At 44.4% G+C, this 19,477-nt stretch overlaps 1 protein-coding gene across 8 annotated transcripts in view; it reads left to right on the top strand.

The window, feature by feature from the left end:
• The window catches only part of PCDH15 (protocadherin related 15), a 701,112-nt gene that overhangs the window by 382,197 nt on the left and 299,438 nt on the right, over window positions 1–19,477 (top strand). For all 8 annotated transcript variants that reach the window (XM_064662188.1, XM_064662185.1, XM_064662184.1 and 5 more), the window contains exon 5: window positions 17,328–17,446. In XM_064662188.1, coding sequence (XP_064518258.1) covers window positions 17,356–17,446 — 91 coding nt within the window. In that variant the 5' untranslated portion in view covers window positions 17,328–17,355. The remainder of the gene's footprint in view (window positions 1–17,327; window positions 17,447–19,477) is intronic.

The raw sequence follows: 19,477 nt of genomic DNA, 5'->3' as shown, positions 1-19,477 counted from the left end.
TCTCTCAGTTGGGTAAAGGCCTTACCCTGTTGGAAAATGAGATTTATGTTGAAGGGCATGAATAGGATTTTATCCTAAAAGATCCTGCAGGAGGACAGTGGGCCAGAAAGCCAACATCCACTTCCATAACTTCCCAGTCTCCCAAGGTTTTCCTGTGGGGACATCTGCAGAACTAGCTTCTGCAATCTGCCTTCACTGAATGTGTGTGCAGCTACATGTAGTATTTATGACTGCACCCTAAGTGATACCTAAATATGTGTATTTGCATTTTTGCCTGTCTGTATTTGTTCTGAGGAAGGTATAAATGATGATTAAAGCATCGGGTAAGTGGCTCATGCATAAAAGATTTGAGGAGAAATTCGACAGAACTTTGAAAACAAACTTGAAAGAGTAGAGAAAACCCTCTACAGAGATGTATTGAGATTAATTTCAGTAAAAGAATGACATATTTTAGTCATGACTGAGGTTGCCTGTGCTAAAGTGATTTACAGCCACCTTGTTAACAGCAGGTATAAGCTGTTCAGGGTAAATCTCCTCATCAAGAGGTATTTTGAAGAGTTTCTGCCTTCCCAGCTGAGGTGTCCAGTATAAGTGGACTCAGAGGAGGTTTAGCCAAAGCTGGGTCTCACCAATGAAAAAAGGTTGTGAAGTTCAAAGCACTATTGCTCTCATCCTTATTTTGATTTATTTCTTTCCCCCTCTACCTTTCAAAGGGGAGTGGCAAAAAACCAAAACCCTGGCATAGGGTGTGGAAGTTGTTTAACCCCATCGATCCACTTAGATTATTGAAGGTGTTTCTTTCAAAAAATCTGCTCTCAGCAAGTTTAAAACCATCTAATGCATTCGAGGTGCAAATTATGAGAAAGCACTGATAACTTAAACTTAAAATTTGGGGTAGCATTCATGTCATTGCTGTGATGTACTCTAACTTCATTGTGCCACCTCAGACTGAGTGTCCTCAGGACAAGTGGCAGTGCTCCTCTCTGGATCCTCGTTTGGATAATCTCCCAAAGGTCTCTATACAGATTTTGCCTTGATTTTGGTGGCTTCCCTCCAAGGCAAAACATCTTATTGTTACTGCGATGCTTTGTCTTGAAGGAGATTTTTTTTTCCCTGTTTTCTCCCTTGAGGAGGATGCCCCACATCAGTTGTGGGAATTAGGAAGTAGCTCCAGGAAAACCTTGATGTCACTGCAGTAACATATCACAGAATCATTGAGGTTGGAAAACACCTCCAAGGTCACCGAGTCCCCCCTGTGCCCGATGCCCACCTTGTCCCCCAGCCCAGAACACTGAGTGCCACGGCCAGGCCTTCCTGGGACACCTCCAGGGATGGGCACTCCAAACCTCCCTGGGCAGCCCCTGCCAAGGCCTCACCACCCTTTCCAGCAACAAATTCCTCCTCCTGGCCAACCTGAGCCTCCCCTGGCACAGCTGGAGGCCGTTCCCTCTCCTCCTGTCCCTTGTTCCCTGGCAGCAGAGCCCGACCCCCCCCGGCTCCCCCCTCCTGTCAGGGGGTTGCAGAGCCAGAAGGTCCCCCCTGAGCCTCCTTTTCTCCAGGCTGAGCCCCCCCAGCTCCCTCAGCCCCTCCTGCTGCTCCAGCCCCTTCCCCAGCTCCGTTCCCTTCCCTGCACACGCTCCAGCCCCTCCGGGTCTCTCCTGTTGAGGGCCCAGCACTGGGCACAGCCCTCGCGGTCCCTCAGCGGTGCCAGCACAGTGAGCTCAGAACAAAACACAGTTCCTCAACAAATGAGCCCTGGCGCTAAAGAACCTCTAAAATACCATTTTCTTACTCCAATACCAATTTTGGGGAGAAAATGATGTGATCTCTATGGAGTCGGAGGCATCTACTGCACGAAGTAGCAGAAATGCTGCCTGGGGAGCTGGGTAAGGGTGGGTTGTGCCTTCAAGGCAGTACTGCTGCCTGGGACCTCTCTAATTTCTCATTGTTGTGTGAGAATGGAGTTGTGCAAGTTTAGGGGTTCAGTCGGTGCTGCTTTTTCTGCAGAAACATGAGATGAATCCTGATTTCAGCACCTTGAGGTACTGGATTACTGGCATCAGCAAGCACTGTAAAAACACATGTATAATTTCATATAATCCTAAAATGGTTTGGGTTAGAAAAGACCCTACAGGTCATTTGTTTTACCCCCCCTGCCATGGGCAGGGACACCTTCCACTAGCCCAGGTTGCTCCAAGTCCCTCCAACCTGGACTTCCAGGGATGGGGCAGCCACAAAATCTCTGGGCACTGGGAATTAGCCACTGAGAGGCTACTTAGGATTGAATTAGGATTTCAAAAGAGAAAATAGTCTTTCTGCTGGAAAACTGTGTGAAAGTGTGGATTATTTCTTTTTGCTTGCTCTGCTGTGTTTCATTTGGTCTGTTTTAACTCTTCATCTCTTAGGCTGGAAGCCCAGTGCCCCTCCAGCCTTGCAGCATCACACTAAGAGATTCAAAGAGGAAAACTGTATTTTTTTTCTTTAGTAGAACTCGAAGAGATTGGTCAGATAACAGGTCACTAAATGTTTCTTTTGTAGAATAAAAACTGTGAGGGAGAAAGAGGTATGGGAAAGCCTGTGGGGGATGTGTTATCACTTGCAGTGGGCTGAATCAGGATGTTTTTGAAACAGTTGCATCTAAGCCAGAGCTTCCCAAAATCTGACTGCCTTATGCTCAGGGATGGTACCTTCCCTCTTCCCTGTGTGCTGAGGGCCGAAGTGATGCTTTTAGAGTAAAATTTGCATAAGGTGAAGAAAATTCCTTACTCCGGGCAGTTTCTTTAGCTTGGAACAAGTGTTAGAGAAGTGTGAGGAAACTCACACTTCATGTAAGGGCTTTGTAGGCTTTCCTAAATTTACAACGTGCAGCTGGGGGGAAAAAAACCAAACATATAAATTAGCAACTGAATTAAACCACTAATCTGTTACATTCAGCATCTACTGCTCTGAGTTCCTGACCCCTGTACCTGAGGTGAGGTGTGTACAGCACTGCCTGGGTATTCCCTCCTGGCTCCTGCAGGAAGTTTGCAAAAGCCCTGAAGCACAGAATATCCTTGTCTTAACTTGAATAATTAAGGATGTTATTGTTTGTAAAGGTAGCAACTGGGAGGAGAATTGGTTTTCTCTCTGTCATTATGACTTCCTGAAGGAGCCTGAATGTTTACTTTGTGTGAAAAAGATTTCTTTGTGTGTATTCTTTTATTTCTGTCCATGTTCCTCTAGAAGAGAAATATTATGGTGGCAAGGGAAAAGTGTGTTACTACAGCAGCATTGGTCATCAAGATTTCAGATGATATCTCTAATGTCTCTTTAATGTCTTTTTGCAGTAAATAATTCTTGGGCTTCTTTCTGGGGTTTTTTTGTTTGTTTTTTTTTTTTTTTTAAACTGCCAGAGGGCAAGTTTAGATGGGATATTGGGAACAAATCCTTCCCTGTGAGGGTGGGGAGGCCCTGGCCCAGGTTGCCCAGAGAAGCTGTGGCTGCCCCTGGATCCCTGGAAGTGTCCAAGGCCAGGTTGGACGGGGCTTGGAGCAACCTGGGCTAGTGGGAGGTGTCCCTGCCCATGGCAGGGGGTGGAATGAGATAAGCTTTGAGGTCCCTTCCAACCCAAAGCATTGTATGATTTCTGAGAGGTGGGGGTTGTTTTTTGGGGGATTCTTGTTCTGTTTGAGAAAGGAGGGTTAGGTCCCACAGTGTCCTCACAGGTCCCACAGCCGTCCTTCCTGAGACTTTGTCCTTCTCTGATGTCTCTTTGTGAAATGATGTCCAAAAAACCAGTGTGTAATGCTCCAGGGATTTTTTTATTGTCCTTTATAATGTCATTATAATTTAGACCCTCTTTCTATCTCTCTTAATGCTCTCAAGCACTTTGTTTACTTTACTCAGTACCATCGCACTGCAGCAGCTCCCTGGGCCTCTCCCTCTGAGGGGAAAACAGCTGAAAAGCAGACAAATTCCCCATCCCTCTTTACACACATGAATATCTCATTTGTCCCAACGTGCCTTTTCATCCAAATGGAGCTTCATTTCCCAAGCTATTGCCCAGGTACTAAATGCACTTAAATCCTCGTGGAGCTGCTGAGAACCCTCTGTTTGTCCCCACAGCTGAGCTCTGCGGTTGGCAGACGGTCACCTGGCACCTCTCCATTCCACACTACTCCAGCACTGCCACCTACACCTCCCTCAGCCCTCAGTAAACCACGTGGGCCTCCTCATCTGGGCTGTAGGCTCGTAGTTTTCTATCCCGTTTACAACTGAATTGGATTAAAATTGAGTTTCCTGCAGTTCGGCCTTTCATCTTGGACAGCCAACCTCATCCACCATGGGTGCTCTCCTTCAAAACCATCCCAGAGCCAGGCCTCTCTTTACACATTTAAAAACCATTCTAGGACAAAAGCCCCCAAAATTGAGGGGTGAGGTTGGACTGATGCCAATCCCATCAAATACATGCCCGAGTTGAAAGGTATCTCTCTTCTGACACTAAATGAAGACTGTCTTCTAATTTTGTCTTTAGAATGAATGTTTCCTGTAATTCTATTCTTATGTTCTTGCCACCAGGGCATTTTTTTGTACCTCCTCATCCTGACAGCCCCAGGGCACTGTGCAAGGGGGAACAAGCCCCCAGGAGGGACCAGATCACCTCACTTGGCACTACTTACCTGCAGTTCATCTGTCTGATGCAAACTACATGAATGTATCTTCCCCTTTCTCCAAAGGAACCGTCTCAGGGCCGTGTCCAGAACTCCAGTCTCTCTCCTGTACAAATAATCATGACTCTCGAGTCCATTCTCCTTTCCTTATTGTCCCAACTTCAGCAGTGAGTAAGAATCTGTGCTCGGTATCCCCAGTTCTGAGCATCAGCTGTTTGGCAACGTTAACAGACCCAGTGGTGTCTTTCAGGTTCACCCCTGTGATTCCAAGGTGGTAAAATTACTTTAGTGTTGTGATCAGAGCAGCTTCCAAGATGGATTGGCATTGGTCACTCTTCCATGAAAAAGGCAAACCATTGCCCAGCTGCCTATCATGAGCTTTGTCTTCTGTATTTTCCTTCCCCCTGAGTGACTTGGGTACAAGTCCTTCTCCTTGTGTGATTCTGAGGGTCATCAGGTTTTCATACGGAGCCTCTGCTGCTGAGCTTTGGGTCCAAGGAAAAGAGGCATCTTCACCCCTAGTTTCTGAAGCTTGGTTTATTATCATAGAATGAGAATGGTTTGGGTTGGAAGGGACCTTAAAACTCCTCCCATTCTACCCCCTGCCATGGGCAGGGACACCTCCCACTAGCCCAGGTTGCTCCAAGCCCCATCCAACCTGGCCTTGGACATTTGCAGGGATCCAGGGGCAGCCACAGCTTCTCTGGGCAACCTGTGCCAGGGCCTCCCCACCCTCCCAGGGGAGAATTCCTTTCTCACTATCCCATCTATCCCTGCCCTCTGGCAGTGGGAAGCCATTCCCCCTTGTCCTGCCATTCCAGGCCCTTGTGAAAAGTCCCTCTGGAGCTTCATGACTGTCATAAACTTGGAGGTTCAGATCCCATGACTGAACTTGTGGTCATACCCTGGCAGGTCTGTGTTGCCTCATCCACGTGCCTTGGGGAGGTCAGTGAGTGTCCAAGTTGTGCTGATAGTTTCCAGACTCTATTCAACTTTATTTAACTTAGTGACTTATGAACGGCAATTTTTATGGAATTCACTGAAGTATGAGTGTCAGATCCAGCTCAATAACAGTGAAAATATCAAGTAGGAAGATGGAAGTGAACTGAGGAGGGAGAGAACGTTATCAGGTCCTGTTGCTGTGTATGAGCTGTCCTTATATTGAGTGATATCTGCATCTCTGAGTGCATTTCCTTGTTTACTTCTGCCCATTCTCCCCCATCTGGCCTCAGTCAGAGACAAAACTGGTGGGGCTTGTGACCTTGTGTGGGTATAAGGGTGCTGTTAATTTAAAGACTGTCAAAAACCAAGGTTAGTTGTTTGTTTGTTTGTTTGTTTGTTTGTTTAATGAGATGTTACAGGAAATTGGTGAAACAATCTTCTTTAGTTTGACATCTTTTGAAATTTGAGAATAATACAGCCTTGTTTTTAAACATTCCTCTGAGTGATGAGCTATTGCTGTGCTGTTAAAGCAGAAGCTGTGAAAGCTCTAGTTTTGGATTTCCTTTAGGGATCTTATTTTTTCTTGGATACCATAATAGTTAAATATTTGTAAACCCATTTGGGCTGAACTTCTTTGGGAAATAATCCTCGATATGGTACCCATGAGTTAAGTATCTACATAAACAATTAGATTTCTCGTGTTCAACAAAACTGCTTTAACTGTTCCAAGGTATGTTCTACATTTACACAAAATGACTCCAGCAAATGTCTTTAAAGTGCAGCAGTGGGGTCCTAGGTTTGCATCACTTCCCACATTGTTCAGCCTGGAGAGGAGAAGCTTTGGGGAGATCTCATTGTGGCCTTCCAGGAGCTGAAGGAGCCAATGTGAAAGATGGGAAGAGACTATTTCCAAGTGCCTGGAGTGTCAGGACAAGGGGGATGGCTTCCCACTGCCAGAGGGCAGGGTTAGATGGGATATTGGGAAGGAATTTTTCCCTGTGAGGATGGGGAGGCCCTGGCACAGGTTGCCCAGAGAAGCTGTGGCTGCCCCCGGATCCCTGGAAGTGTCCAAGGCCAGGTTGGACGGGGCTTGGAGCAACCTGGGCTAGTGGGAGGTGTCCCTGCCCATGGCAGGGGGTGGAACTGGATGAGCTTTAAGGTCCCTTCCAACCCAAACCATTCTGGGATTCTATGGTAGTAATCCCTGGCATGTGTCAGCCTACCTGTGGTCTGGAAACAGTTCTCTATGGCAACCAGGAACCATCTGAAAACCCCTGCCCTTGCACATCTCCCAGAGTAATCTCTGCCATGATTTCTTATGCCTTCGGAATGAATTTTAAGATTATTTCTCTTCTGTCCCTCAGAAGAGGGAAGCCATTTCTTGCTGGTTTGCCTGGATATTTGACTTAAAAAAATAAAGAAATACTCGAGCAGATAAAACCCCCACACATGTGTATTTAAATCCAGCAGCAGCAGCTTTGGGAGGCTCCCTATTGCCAGCTGTCCCTGGATGAGTGCCCTGTGCACATCCAAATGTCCCAATCCGTGGGCACACCCCCCCCCAGCTCTGCAACGTGTGAATCACCGGCAGATGCAGCTGAACAAAGGGGCTGAGAAATGCAGGATGAATCCCTCCATTCATCACTGTGCATAAGCACTTCTCAGAGTCTGGAATGTTGGAAGAGAGGAGAAGGATTTGCTTGAGAGATGTGGAGGCCAGGGGTCTTGGAATAGCCAAGGAAACCTGGGTGGGTGAGAGCACTGTGTGCTCTAAGGAAAGCAGAAATAGCCAAAATCCAGGAAATCTAGGAAGTCAAATGCTGAGTACTGAGGATTGCTGAGGCAGTACTGAGGTGTGAGGTTATCTGGAGAAATGGGGGCTCAGGAGATGGATATCCATGATTGGCAGAGGGCTGAAGGGCAGTTGGAGTCATGAGGAGGTTTAGAGGGTAGAATGGTTGGATGGAGATGAGTGGATCATGGAGTCATAGGATGGGCTGAGTTGGCAGGGACCTTAAATACCATCTCTGTCCACCCCCTGCCATGGGCAGGGACACCTTCCACTAGCCCAGGTTGCTCCAAACCCTGTCCAACCTGGCCTTGGACACTTCCAGGGATGGGGCAGCCACAGCTTCTCTGGGCAATGTAAAGAGGGAAGTGATTGCAGACTTTTGAAGCCTTTAAAATATGCCAAAACACAAGCAAATAATTAACTGTCTCCTTTCCCTCATGGCCAACAAACTCAGAAAGCAATCCAAGTATAATCAAAACAAGTAATCATGTCTAATTATGTTCTCATTGCCTGTTAAGGGAGGGATAAGAGGCACTTTAAGGGTAAGATCCCTGCAAAATACCAGGAAGAAAGGTGATGGAGCAGAGGAATGAAAGAGTGCTTGAGGCCTGATAGACATGATGTGAGATATGGAAAAGCTTGGAGAGTAGAGGGGGGTGTGGGATTTGGAATAAGCTATTTAGGAGTGATGATGACAAGTGTGTTTGATGTGCAGAACTAGCACCTGACAGTGCAGGAGGTGGGGGAAGGCAAGACAAGGACCTCTTTGGGTTTGGGTTGCTGTGGGATGGGAGCAGAAGGAACCTGAAGGGCAGGCTTAGGGAGCGTAGGCAAAATATGGGTGATAAACAGCAGATATGTGGTTAAAATAATGAAGATCTGGCATGTGGCTTGATTAGCAGCCTCAAATCCAGGTGTCCAGACCGAGGAGGCTTCCCCAGAAAGCTGTGGTGTGATGTGAGAGAGGTCTAAACATGACAGGTGTGTCATAGAATATCTGAGGTGGTTTGTCTGGAAGGCTCCTCCTGTCCTTGGCTCATGGGTCACTTAAATCTGTTGATTTAAGTGTGCAGCAGAATGTGGTAGCTGGGAATGCACCAGGTGACCTGGGATCCAAGATGAAACCTGCTATTTACTGCTCTTTTCTAGAAAAGAAACCTAAATTCCTGTTAAATAGCTTAATTTAGGATGAGCTGTGCTGTGGAGTCTGGTCTCTGGAGGGCAAGAGGAGCCACTGGGGTTAACAGCAGGTAGGCACTGGTGGGAGAAGAGGTGACTGAGATTTATTTGGAGTATCCCTGAGGTGTGGAGGAAGGCAGGCTGGACCCTGCCTTCATCTGTACAGCAACAGGAGGTACATTTGCTTTTTAGAGGACTCCTGAATTCTGCTGCAGATATGTGACTACTATATGGCTTAATCAGCCTTATTATTTGTCATCTGTCCAAAGTTCAGAAGCCAGGACTATTTTTAAAGCTTTGGGCCCAGCAATCTCCAGTACCACAACCTTCACCCTGCCACAGAAGTAGCTGAGCATTATGTCTATTCAGGCTGTGTCACGTGTGTGTGTGTGTGAACACATGTTAATTCTGACATGTCATTGCACTGAACTGCTCCAACAGAGCCAGTGCACAGCCCTGTCATTCCTCCAGGGTCTATTGAGCACTGCTCCTGGTGTGTGGTGACCATCAGGCAATCAGGAACACTCAGTTTGTAGAAAGGGAGACTTTGCTGTGACAGGTTTTGGGGTGTTGATTTTTAGAAAACTTAAATTAAAACTGTCTCGGCGAAGAGAAGCTGCAGCATATAAATTCTGCTTGAAAAAAATGTCGTTTTCTTCAGTCAAATAAGTTCACTTAATGTAGTTTGGGTCATTTCCATTGTCATAACACAAGCCAGTGTTGAAGTGTTAGTGAAGATCTTGGGGCTGTTTTCCTACAAGGAGCTCTCAGAGGGGACTCTTGACAGAATATTTCCCGGTGGCAGAGAGAGATTCACACCTCTGATTCTCTCCTCTCTGTTAAGTAATCCCAGTGAACAATCCTTGGAGAGAAACAACTCTGGCAAGGCAGAAATAGAGAGGTTTTTGGGATAGTATCCAATACTCGTCTTGCAGTAAAACCCATCTTTGTACTTTGATATCAAAGTATATTTTCATTATTAACACTTCAGCATGTAACTTTAGCTCTGGGTGCATGTGTTGTGAAGACAAAGGTTATCAAAGAATTAATTTCACTACTCCTGGCTAATAGAGATTGCATTTCTTTTAATCTTTTTATGTTAGGCAGTTAATGTCACTTTTCAAATGGAGTCCTGCTGGCACTGCTCTCAGGGGTTTAGGGTGTCTTTCCTCTCTCCTCTTTCTGGAGCCACCATCTGCAAAGCAGGAGTTTCAAATGAACAGTGTCACAGCCTAGACTTACCAATTGCTTTGGATTAAGCACTCAAAAGCTTCTGTGAGGACGATGTTTTATAGGCTGAGATGGTGCAGGGGGGTTGGGAAACGGAGTCTTTTCATAATGCATTAAAAAATGGGATTTCTGGCAGGAATGGATTGGCTGCCCTGTTTACCCAGTCATGGCCAAGTGGTTGTGATCATGTGAACCCATCTAATAGCTGGGTTACTTGTTAAAAATACAGAAAATGCATTAAAAAGTTAAATTAAATTTTAAAATGCATCGTTCACATTTAGGTCCAGGGCCAGCTGTGGTGTTTTCACTGAAGTTTTGAATGACTTGTTACTAATGCAGAGGCAAGTTACTGGGATTACAACCTGTTACTGGTCCTTCACTTTGGCTTTGCAGTGCCTGGCTCTGGCAGTGGCATCTCATCGACTCTTGCAGAATCATTTCTGCAAGAAAGGCACAGAAAATAATGTGTTTAAAGAGTGGGGCGAAGAAATAATTAAAGCCAGCAGCCCTCAGAAGAATATGGGCAAGCAGGAATTATGGGTGAATTATTTCAAGGTAGATAGAGAGAACATAATGAGGAATTTCAAGTTGTAGGTGAACATTTTTCTTCAGCTCTTCATGTAAATTGTCATAATTTTTTCTTCAGTTCTTCTGTCTTTGCTTTCTAAAAATGCTGTCTCCAAGTAAGGCTAAAAACTCAAGACCCTGCTAACACAAGGACAAGAGACAGAAATGGAGCATCAACGTTACTTTATTTTTAATGTGTTTGTTTATGCTGGAATAGATCCAGCAGCTGTGAAAAGGGAATCAAGTGTGAGCATGTTCGATCTTGAAACTCTGTCTTAAAATTCTTCATCCTGCTGAAAGGTTTTACCCAGAGAGAGGAGAATAACAAAGTCCAAATCAACTGTGCCAATCCTGTCGTGTGAGAGCTCTTTAATACAGGAGGACTGAGTAAATCCAGGAATCCATAGGCTGAACTACGTGTTAAGTGCCCAAGAAGTGTTAGTGAAATAAAACCTGTAGTAGTGTTCTGCTTTCTGGAAGATCCAAAACTCGAGAGAGGGTTCTGTTTGCACTGTAAATTATTCAGTGTAGTACCAGATCAGCCAAATATTTGCTTATGCTTGAATTCTTCCTCAGGAAAGCATTTAAACAGATATTTGCCTTCAGTAAACAGTTATTCATGCTTGCTGCTGAACTAAAGCCAGAGCTGGCTTACATAGGCTGAACTCAGAGGTAAAGGCTTCCTTCCCTGGCTTTTCCCGTGGTTATAAGGAGGTGCTGTGGGATGGGCTCAGGAGGGAGTTTGTGGGCTGATATTCAGCCTTCCAGGATGTCCTGAACTAGCTGAGGTGATCCCTGAGCTGGAATTGTGGTTTGTTGTTCTGGTTAAGCCCGACCTGAGGGTGTTTTCCAGCAGTGCAGCTTTGCAGCAGGTGTGCTCCAGATGTGCACCCTCAGTGAGATGGCTCAGGATCTTGCTAGAGTTCCCAAGTAAACACCCCTGAGATATTTAGTGGAAATCATGGGTATGAATTCAGAGGAGACCAGATGAAGTGACTGTGATGTAGAATGGCATTGAGGAAAACCAGAATTTGGGTGGTTTTTTTGTGTATCTGTTCTAGTGTTTAAATAAGAGTTTAGAAGTTTGTTTTTATTCTCTTGGCAGTTCAACATAATTTTTTAGGCAAAATAAACAAAAATAAACCATTTGGGACACACAGTTTAATGAACTGTAGCTTTAACCCAGCCAGGAAGGCTGTCAGACTGTAAAGCAAATCCATCTCCTTTTTGGCTTCTGTAGGAGGCTTTTTTCCCTGTTTCTACTGACATTTCTGATTTATTATGGCACCAGTTCTCTAGAGTAAACACCTACACTTCAGAGACTCCCTCTTTTGTGTCCACAGTCTTTGAGTTCATCAGATCAGTAATAATATAGATGAGCCTTATAATAAAACTGTCCACTATAATTTCTCCTGTGTTTAAGCAATTCAGGTGCGTGAACTTTTGAAAATACATAGTTATAAAGATTTATCACAACTGTAATAGACAAAGAGCATCACCACTCACCAAAATGTCACTTCTGATGCTTGAAGGAGTTCTGGGTGATTGTGTAAATTAACAGAACCCATACAAATGGGTATTTAATCACTTTTTAAATGCTGTGGTATTCATCCAGCCATGGCAGTTTCTTAGGAGCCATTGGTTTTGACATGTATATTAAGTGGCAAATATTTGTTTACATGTCTGCTGAATTAATGTGCACTTAATGATTTCTGTTGAAGTTTGCACTCTCTGCTCTTACAGTGGCTCGAAGCCCTGACAGTGTTGGCCTCAAAGTTGTTTTCAGATTTGCTGTTTGTGGTGAGAGAACACTCCAAGCTGGTGACTATCTGTGCTTTGGCACCACCACAGCCCCTGTTTCATGTGAAATCAGGGGTACAGAGGTCAGTTTTGGTGTCAGGGCTCTGCTTCCTGCAAGCCTAGTCCAAATTTGAGGTTTTCTTTTTATTTTTTTCTGATTCAAATTGAGTATTTTAAGTAGGGGAAAAAAGATGTTGATCTGTTGGAGTGAGTCCAGAGGAGGCCACAGAGATGCTCCAGGGCTGGAGCCCCTCTGCTCTGGAGCCAGGCTGGGAGAGCTGGGGGGTTCACCTGGAGAAGAGAAGGATCCAGGGAGACCTGAGAGCCCTTTCCAGGGCTTAAAGGGGCTCCAGAAGAGCTGGAGAGGGACTTGGGACAAGGGATGGAGGGACAGGACACGGGGAATGGCTTCCTACTACCAAGGGCAGGGTTAGATGGGATATTGGGAAGGAATTGTTCCCTGTCAGGGTGGGGAGGCCCTGGCACAGGTTGCCCAGAGAAGCTGTGGCTGCCCCTGGATCCCTGGAAGTGTCCAAGGCCAGGTTGGACGGGGCTTGGAGCGACCTGGGCTGGTGGGAGGTGTCCCTGCCCATGGCAGGGGGTGGAAGTGGATGATCTTTTGGGTCCCTTCCAACCCAAACCATTCTGTGGATCTGTAATTCTGATTCACTGAAACACAGCGTTCTGCTGGAATTTCAGCTCTGATTTTGAATCAGGAGTTTATCACAGACCAGTGTGGGTAAGGATTTGCTATTTGTACACTAGTTTTTTGTTCTGTTACCTCCTAACCATGTCAACAACTTTGAATATTTTCTTCTCTGGCCTGTCTTTTCTCTGCCAGTGTAACTTTTATAAAGAGTTTGTTCCACCCAACAGGTGGCTTTAGATTGTGTTAGCCTGTACTTATTTCAAAAAACTTCAAAAATTCAGGTTTTATTTTCATACCAAGAACAATTTTGTACAAGCATTGAAAAATACTTTTTACCCCAACCATGCCTGGTTATTTATTTTTATTTCCCCACTCAACTTCATATGAATGCAGTGTTTTAAGTAGTGTGATAACACCAGATTTAAAAGTAAGTAATTATTTGAGGTTACCATAATGTCATTATTAACCATATTCAAGGTGCTTGGATGTCATAAGTGATATTTTATATTCAGTGGGATTTTTAATTTACATTTATCCCCTCTTAAAATTTCAGATTCTGCTGTCACAACATGAGAATCTTTTCCAGGAAAATCCCAAGTCTTGTAGACATATTGTATGTCTTTATTTTACAGATCTTCCTTCTCTCATCAATTCATAATTCAACTCAGGATTGTCATTTTCTATACTTACTATTTTTCTTTTTGTGGGCTTTTTTTGCTTGCTTGTTTGGGGTTTTTTTTTTGGTTTTATTGTGGGGTTTTGGTTTTTTGTGGGTTTGTTTTTTGGCCTTTTTTGTTTGTTTTTGAGGTGGTTTGGGTTTTTTATGGTTTTTATTTAATGTGGTTTTTTTTTTTTGGTAGGCTTTTTTTTTTTTAAGTTTGGTTTTCTGTGGTTTTTGGTTTTTTGGGGGGTTTTTTGGTTTTTTTTTTTGGTTTTTTTTTCTGGTACAAATTGAAGGAAAAACAGGGGCCAATTTTTATTCTCTTGTATTCCAGTTGCATATGGAGCTGCTTATTCTGGGAGCAGCAGTGTTGCTCTCCTCATGGGTAACTTGACATTTCATCAAAATCAAAAATAAATCTGTCAAGATTCTGTCCTAAAAATCTCTCAGGAGCAGACTCAACTCAAGGGTGTCAGCTGAGCTCTGAATAACTTTCTAAAATAGCACATCGTGATTGGAAAGCTGGAGTTTTTCTCAAGGTTGTGAAATAAAATATCAGAGGCCTCTGAAGTGGGGCTGAGCTCTTCTTTCTTGCTCTTGTAACACCTTTAATCTGCACATGGGTGTGATTTTTTTTTTTTTTTTCCCCTTGGCTGACCTGAAGAAACCAAGGCGGTCTCCTGAACTTTCCATTTCTGGAGTTTGAGATGTAAAAGGTTGGAATATATTATGGTGGAAGTGATTTTGTGTTGTTTGAAGGCACCATTGCAAAATCCAGAAGGAGCTTAGTTGGCCAAGGGGAAATCTGGATGACAGTGATTAAATGAGCATTTTGGGAAGTAAAAGGGAGGGCAAAACCCCTTTTGAGCAACACTGGAAATATTACTGAGTGGGCTTCTCAAGGAAGCTGTGCCAGGGCAGGGTCAGGTTGGATCTCAGGGAAAGGTTCTTCCCCCAGAGGGTGGTTGGCACTGCCCAGGCTCCCCAGGGCAGTGGGCACAGCCCCAAGGCTGCCAGAGCTCCAGGAGGGTTTGGACAACGCTCTGAGGGATAGGGTGGGATTGTTGGGGTGTCTGTGCAGGGCCAGGGGTTGGACTAGATGATCCTTGTGGGTCCCTTCCAGCTCAGGATATTCTAGGATTACTTTTATTTGTCTCCAAGAAAGAACCAGCTGCTCTTTTTCTCAGCAGGTAACAGCCTTGTCAGGTTATTGCTGACATACTTTATGGGCTTGGTGCTTCCTTTTCATAGCTGTGTCAAGCCTTTTAAATAGCTTTTATCCTATGGATAGTGGGATCTTGGAGAGCAATTCCAGTCTCCTCACATGTATGGGAATAATAGGCCCTTTAGGAAGGTCTGAAGGTCTCATTTGAACTGCCCCTAATTTCACAGTTGACACAAATCCACATTGGAGATGTTGGGATTCCTCTCTCCTCTCTGAGGTTGTTCTCTACAACTCCCTGAAAGGAGCTTGTAGTGAGGTGGGGGGAGTTTTGTCTCTTCTCCCAGACAGCAGGTGACAAGATGAGAGGAAATGGCCTCAAGTTGCACCAGGGCAGGCTTAAATTGGATATTAGGGAAAAATTCTTCATGGAAAGGGTTGTAAAGCATTGGAACAGACTGACCAGGGCAGTGGTGGAGTCACCACCCCTGGAAGTGTTCAAAACCTGTGTGGATGTGGCACTTGGGGACAAGGTTTAGTGGTGAACAGGGTGGTGCTGGTTGACAGCTGGACCTGGGGATCTTGGGGGTCTTTTCCAACCTTAGTGGTTCTGTGACTGATTCTCTGCTGGGGTTGGGGACAGAAAGGCAGGAGAAGTGCAAGGGGAAGAGAAGGAAGAGAGAGGGGGAGGAGAAAGAGGAGAGAGGAGGAAGGTGGGTGCTTTTGTATGGTTGAATCAATGAATTCTGAAACCTTGAGCTGCTCTGCCTGGTGGAAATGAAAACGAGCAGTGCCATGAGATCTGTGCCGCTGCTTCACTCAGGCACAGGCTGCATCCCTCTTCAAGGCCTAATATTAAAGTTCTTCCTGGAACTGCTGCCTGTTCCAGCTGCCTGCAGAGACCTCCTGCTGCTGGACAGGGTGGGAAGAGTCTGACCTGAGCAGAGATGGAGATTGGAAAAGCCTCTCTTCACCTTTAACCCCCACATGAGAGAGGAGCAACATGTGCAGTGTGGGATTCAAGTGGTGTTTGGCTACTCCCCTTTATTTTTACAGCTTTTGGAACAGTGAATGTTGGTGTTAAAATCCACTGGAAGGCAAAAAGTCAGCTGTGATCTGTGTCCTTTGCAAAGAAAAAAAGGGCTCTGCTTGCTGTGTAAGGGAGCCTCAGATCATAGGATAGATAGAACCATTAAGGTTGGGAAAAACCTTGAGATCCCACCTATAGGAGATGTCCTGGAAGCAAACTAACTATATGTGTCTGTGTGTGTGTATATATATATATATGTATATACATATTTATATGTGTGTGTGTGTGTGTAAATATATATATATTTATATATCTGAAACAGATAATGTCAACCACCTTCATATTTAAGTAAACATGGGCCACTCAATCTGGTTTATTAAATTTCACTGCTTGCTTCCCTCATCCTTTTGAAAAAAAACCCCACAGATTTTCCTCCAAAACTCTGGATACACATATCTTGCTTTGCAAGATACGATTCGTAATAAATTCAGCTCTTTGAGAAATTCTTGGCTTGTCCCATGGAGCTATCACCTGTTTTTTGTTGGAAGTGGAAGTCCTGCTTCCCTGTGGCTTGGATAACTCTTGAGAGTGATGTAAGAGGCTGTTTTTGTGCCCTGAGTGGGTATTTCTGGGTGTTTGGGTGAATTCGATGCTGCCCAGACGTTTGTGTTTGCTGTGAGCTTGTGCAGGGAAACAGCACATCACTGGTGCCTGGCTGGCAGAGGATGGGATGTGGGAATGCTGAGGCTTTAGGTGGGGGGGTACCAAGCTGGTTTTTTGCCTTGGAATCAAATACAGCAGTTTGGGAACCCCCAGAGAAAGGTCCAAGCAGAAAGTGGCCATGAAATCCAGGTGAAGTGCTTTGCTTGGGAAAACTGGCAGCACTTCAACCCTTTTTACACAACAACTTGTTTTCTTATTGCTGAAAGTCTCTCTCCAGACAAGTCCACTGAATTTATCACAACCTTTCTTTGAATTCGAAGGAATATTTTTAAATAATTTAATTCCAAGCTACAGAAATATGCAAATTGTCTTTATTGGAGCCATAAACCAGAGCTTTAGAGAACTTTCTAATGCTACTCACTCTAAATATGCCCTGGAGTTCAGCCAGACCTGTCTTGGCCAGTTTATTTTCCTAGTTTCGAGCATTTTTGGTGGTTTGTTGTTGTTGTTGTTGTTTGTTTTTCCCATTTTCCTGGACACAAATCAACAGTGTCTCATTAAAGAAGACCATCTTTGGGGGTCACTCATGTTTTTCCTGGGTGATGCCTTGGAATCCTGGGTCCCTCTGGACTTGTGAACACTGGTTTTAATAAATGGAATTTCTCTGCTCCAGCCGCTTCTCCAGAGTGCTTTAAAGCAGAAGGCTAAAGCAGGAAGGATGGCATAAATACCTTATTGCATGGAAATTAGGGAAATCAGACCTGATTTAAGCAAGAAACTTGCATTTTCTTTCCTTGAAGGGCTGTGTGTGCATAGTTACCAAGTGAATGAGTGCCTGCATATGTATTGATGTTGATGGGGTTAACCTTGCTCATTTTCTGGTTTTATTGCAGAAACAGTGCCCTGGTCTTAGAGACTACACATCCCCTGGGAAAGAGTTTGTAATCACTCCCCCTGGAGCAGGTGGGTTGACTAATGTGGGGATCAAATCTCTCTCTTCCAGATCTGCCTGGAGTGAAGTGTGACAGAAAATGGTCCAGCAGCTTTGTCTCTGGCAATGGCTCTCCGTGGGGACTGCACTCACTGCTGTCCTGGCAGCTGCTCTGGCCCAGAATGATGAAGGTAAGCTTTGGAGCTGTGGGAGGGGTGGGATGAGCCTGTGATAACATTTTAACCCAGATTTTTGACAGGAAAAAGTAGTTTGGTAGGAAAGAAAAGTTATAAGAAAGAAAGACCTGGGAACGTTTCACGGTTTCAGCTTCTACTGATGGTTTTATTTTACAAAGCTCTAGATCTACCAAGCAAGATAAAAACTTAAGTTATGATTATTCAGTGTGAGACTTCACCATAAAAATTTTGTTTTGTCTTAATCACTGAACAAGCTTTAGCAAACTTTACTTTGCTTTGTTTGTAAATCAGCAGTCATGGTTGGAACAGGAGTTTGAGAGAATTATTAATGGGCTGTATACCAGTCTGACCAAAAACTTGGGAAAAGATGCACAATGAGGGTTTTCTGGAGAAAGAAGACTTCAGGAACCCTGAAACGTGGCACCAGTAGCTCGTGTTCCTCCTCACAGAATTTTGGTTGAATTTAATTACAAGATACCAGAAATGTGTTCTGCCAGTGATCCATAGTAATAAAAAATGCCAGACCTGGAGAATTGACTAGAATTTATTGTTCTGAACAATTTATAGAAGTTGAAGGGCAAAGGCTGTCAGACTTGTTCTTAAATACTCTTAAGAATAACGAGTGGGATAAGTAAAAACTGAGTATGGTTTCAGAGTGTCTGTAGTGAAGTTGTTCGTGCGTGGCACTTAAGCCCTCCATGTAAGTAAATTGTAATTGCTCATGTTTATGATTTTCGTGGCTGGATTTTCTTTTAGAAGCCTTTATTTTGGCAGTTCTGAAACCCAGTAGTTTTGCTTTCATTAGAAACTGAAGCAGGATTGAAGGCTTTGCTTTGGTTTTTGCTATCGAGTCGAAAGTCTATTTTTCTTGCTCTACTAATTGCTCTCCAAATGTCCTTTTATTCCCTTCCATCCCCCAGCCCAACCCCACGTTACATTTGATGCCCGTGCTGTCCAAGAGAGCTAATTTAATTTTCTCCCCTTTTCCAGCCTGCCATTATCCCTGTCATTCCTGACACTGAAGTGGAGCCTTCGAGCTGCTCATATTTCAGATATTTGATCTGTGCCTGGCTACAATTAGCTTGCTTTTTAATCATTTATTGCAGCAGAGGCGTGGCACCATTAGGCTTTGCAATATTGACCTTGGAGGTGGCTGTTTGAGGAGGGAAATGCTCTGTTTGATGGAGGAGAGGCTGCAGGGCAGTGGGATGTCCTCTGGCATGGGAATAAACTGTTGGGGGGGAAGCAGGATGATGGGGGGGGGCTCTGTCCCTTCGGGGTGAAACAAGACCACTCAGGGCAGGCTGAAAATCTAAAGCAACCCTTTTTGCTGTCATCTTATTTGTGCTCACGCTGGCAACATAATGTTCGTGCAAAAAGGCATCTTTGATGGAAAAAAAAATGGGGATTTTTGGTTGAATACCCGTTTCTAGTTACAATTCAGTGATGCTGAAGGGTGTGCAACACGTGGCAGGGATGCCCCAGCCAGGATGGGAACAGACAGTTTGATCTTCAGAACAGGAAAACTGATTTCAACAATTTTTGTTCTTTTGCACTTATATGAGAAAATTCTGTGTTCATGTCTTTATCCCAAGGGTATTCAGATCATACCCTTTTAGTTCCAGGTGATTCAGATGAAGGGAAAAATACTTTTCCACACTTACATGTGCATCTATAGTTCATTAATGTGACTGAAAACACAGAGCAACCTTCTTACTTAAAAAGGGCTGTAAATATGGCTTTTTTTTTTTTTTTTTTTTTGTTTAGCCTGGCTCGTGCCATTTTATTTATCAGAAAACTTAGGTTTATCCTTGATAATGTTCTCTTCCATAGTCTGAACAGAGGAGCTCTGCCTTTCACTGAAAATAAATTTGCCCAGAGCCTTGTTCCCTTTCTGGGGGGAACAGCTCAGAGATGCTGTTTCTTGAGGAACTTGCAGCACCCTGATACAACCTGAGCTTGTTTCCACCCCCACACTGTGTTCAGGAAAGGGTAAACTTGAGCTCAAAGGACTTTTAATCGATG

This window comes from Pseudopipra pipra, chromosome 8, assembly GCF_036250125.1.
Source record: "Pseudopipra pipra isolate bDixPip1 chromosome 8, bDixPip1.hap1, whole genome shotgun sequence".
NCBI lineage: Eukaryota > Metazoa > Chordata > Aves > Passeriformes > Pipridae > Pseudopipra > Pseudopipra pipra.
The sequence above is the reverse complement of the archived record's forward strand: the minus strand, read 5'-3'. Positions and strand labels throughout refer to the sequence as shown.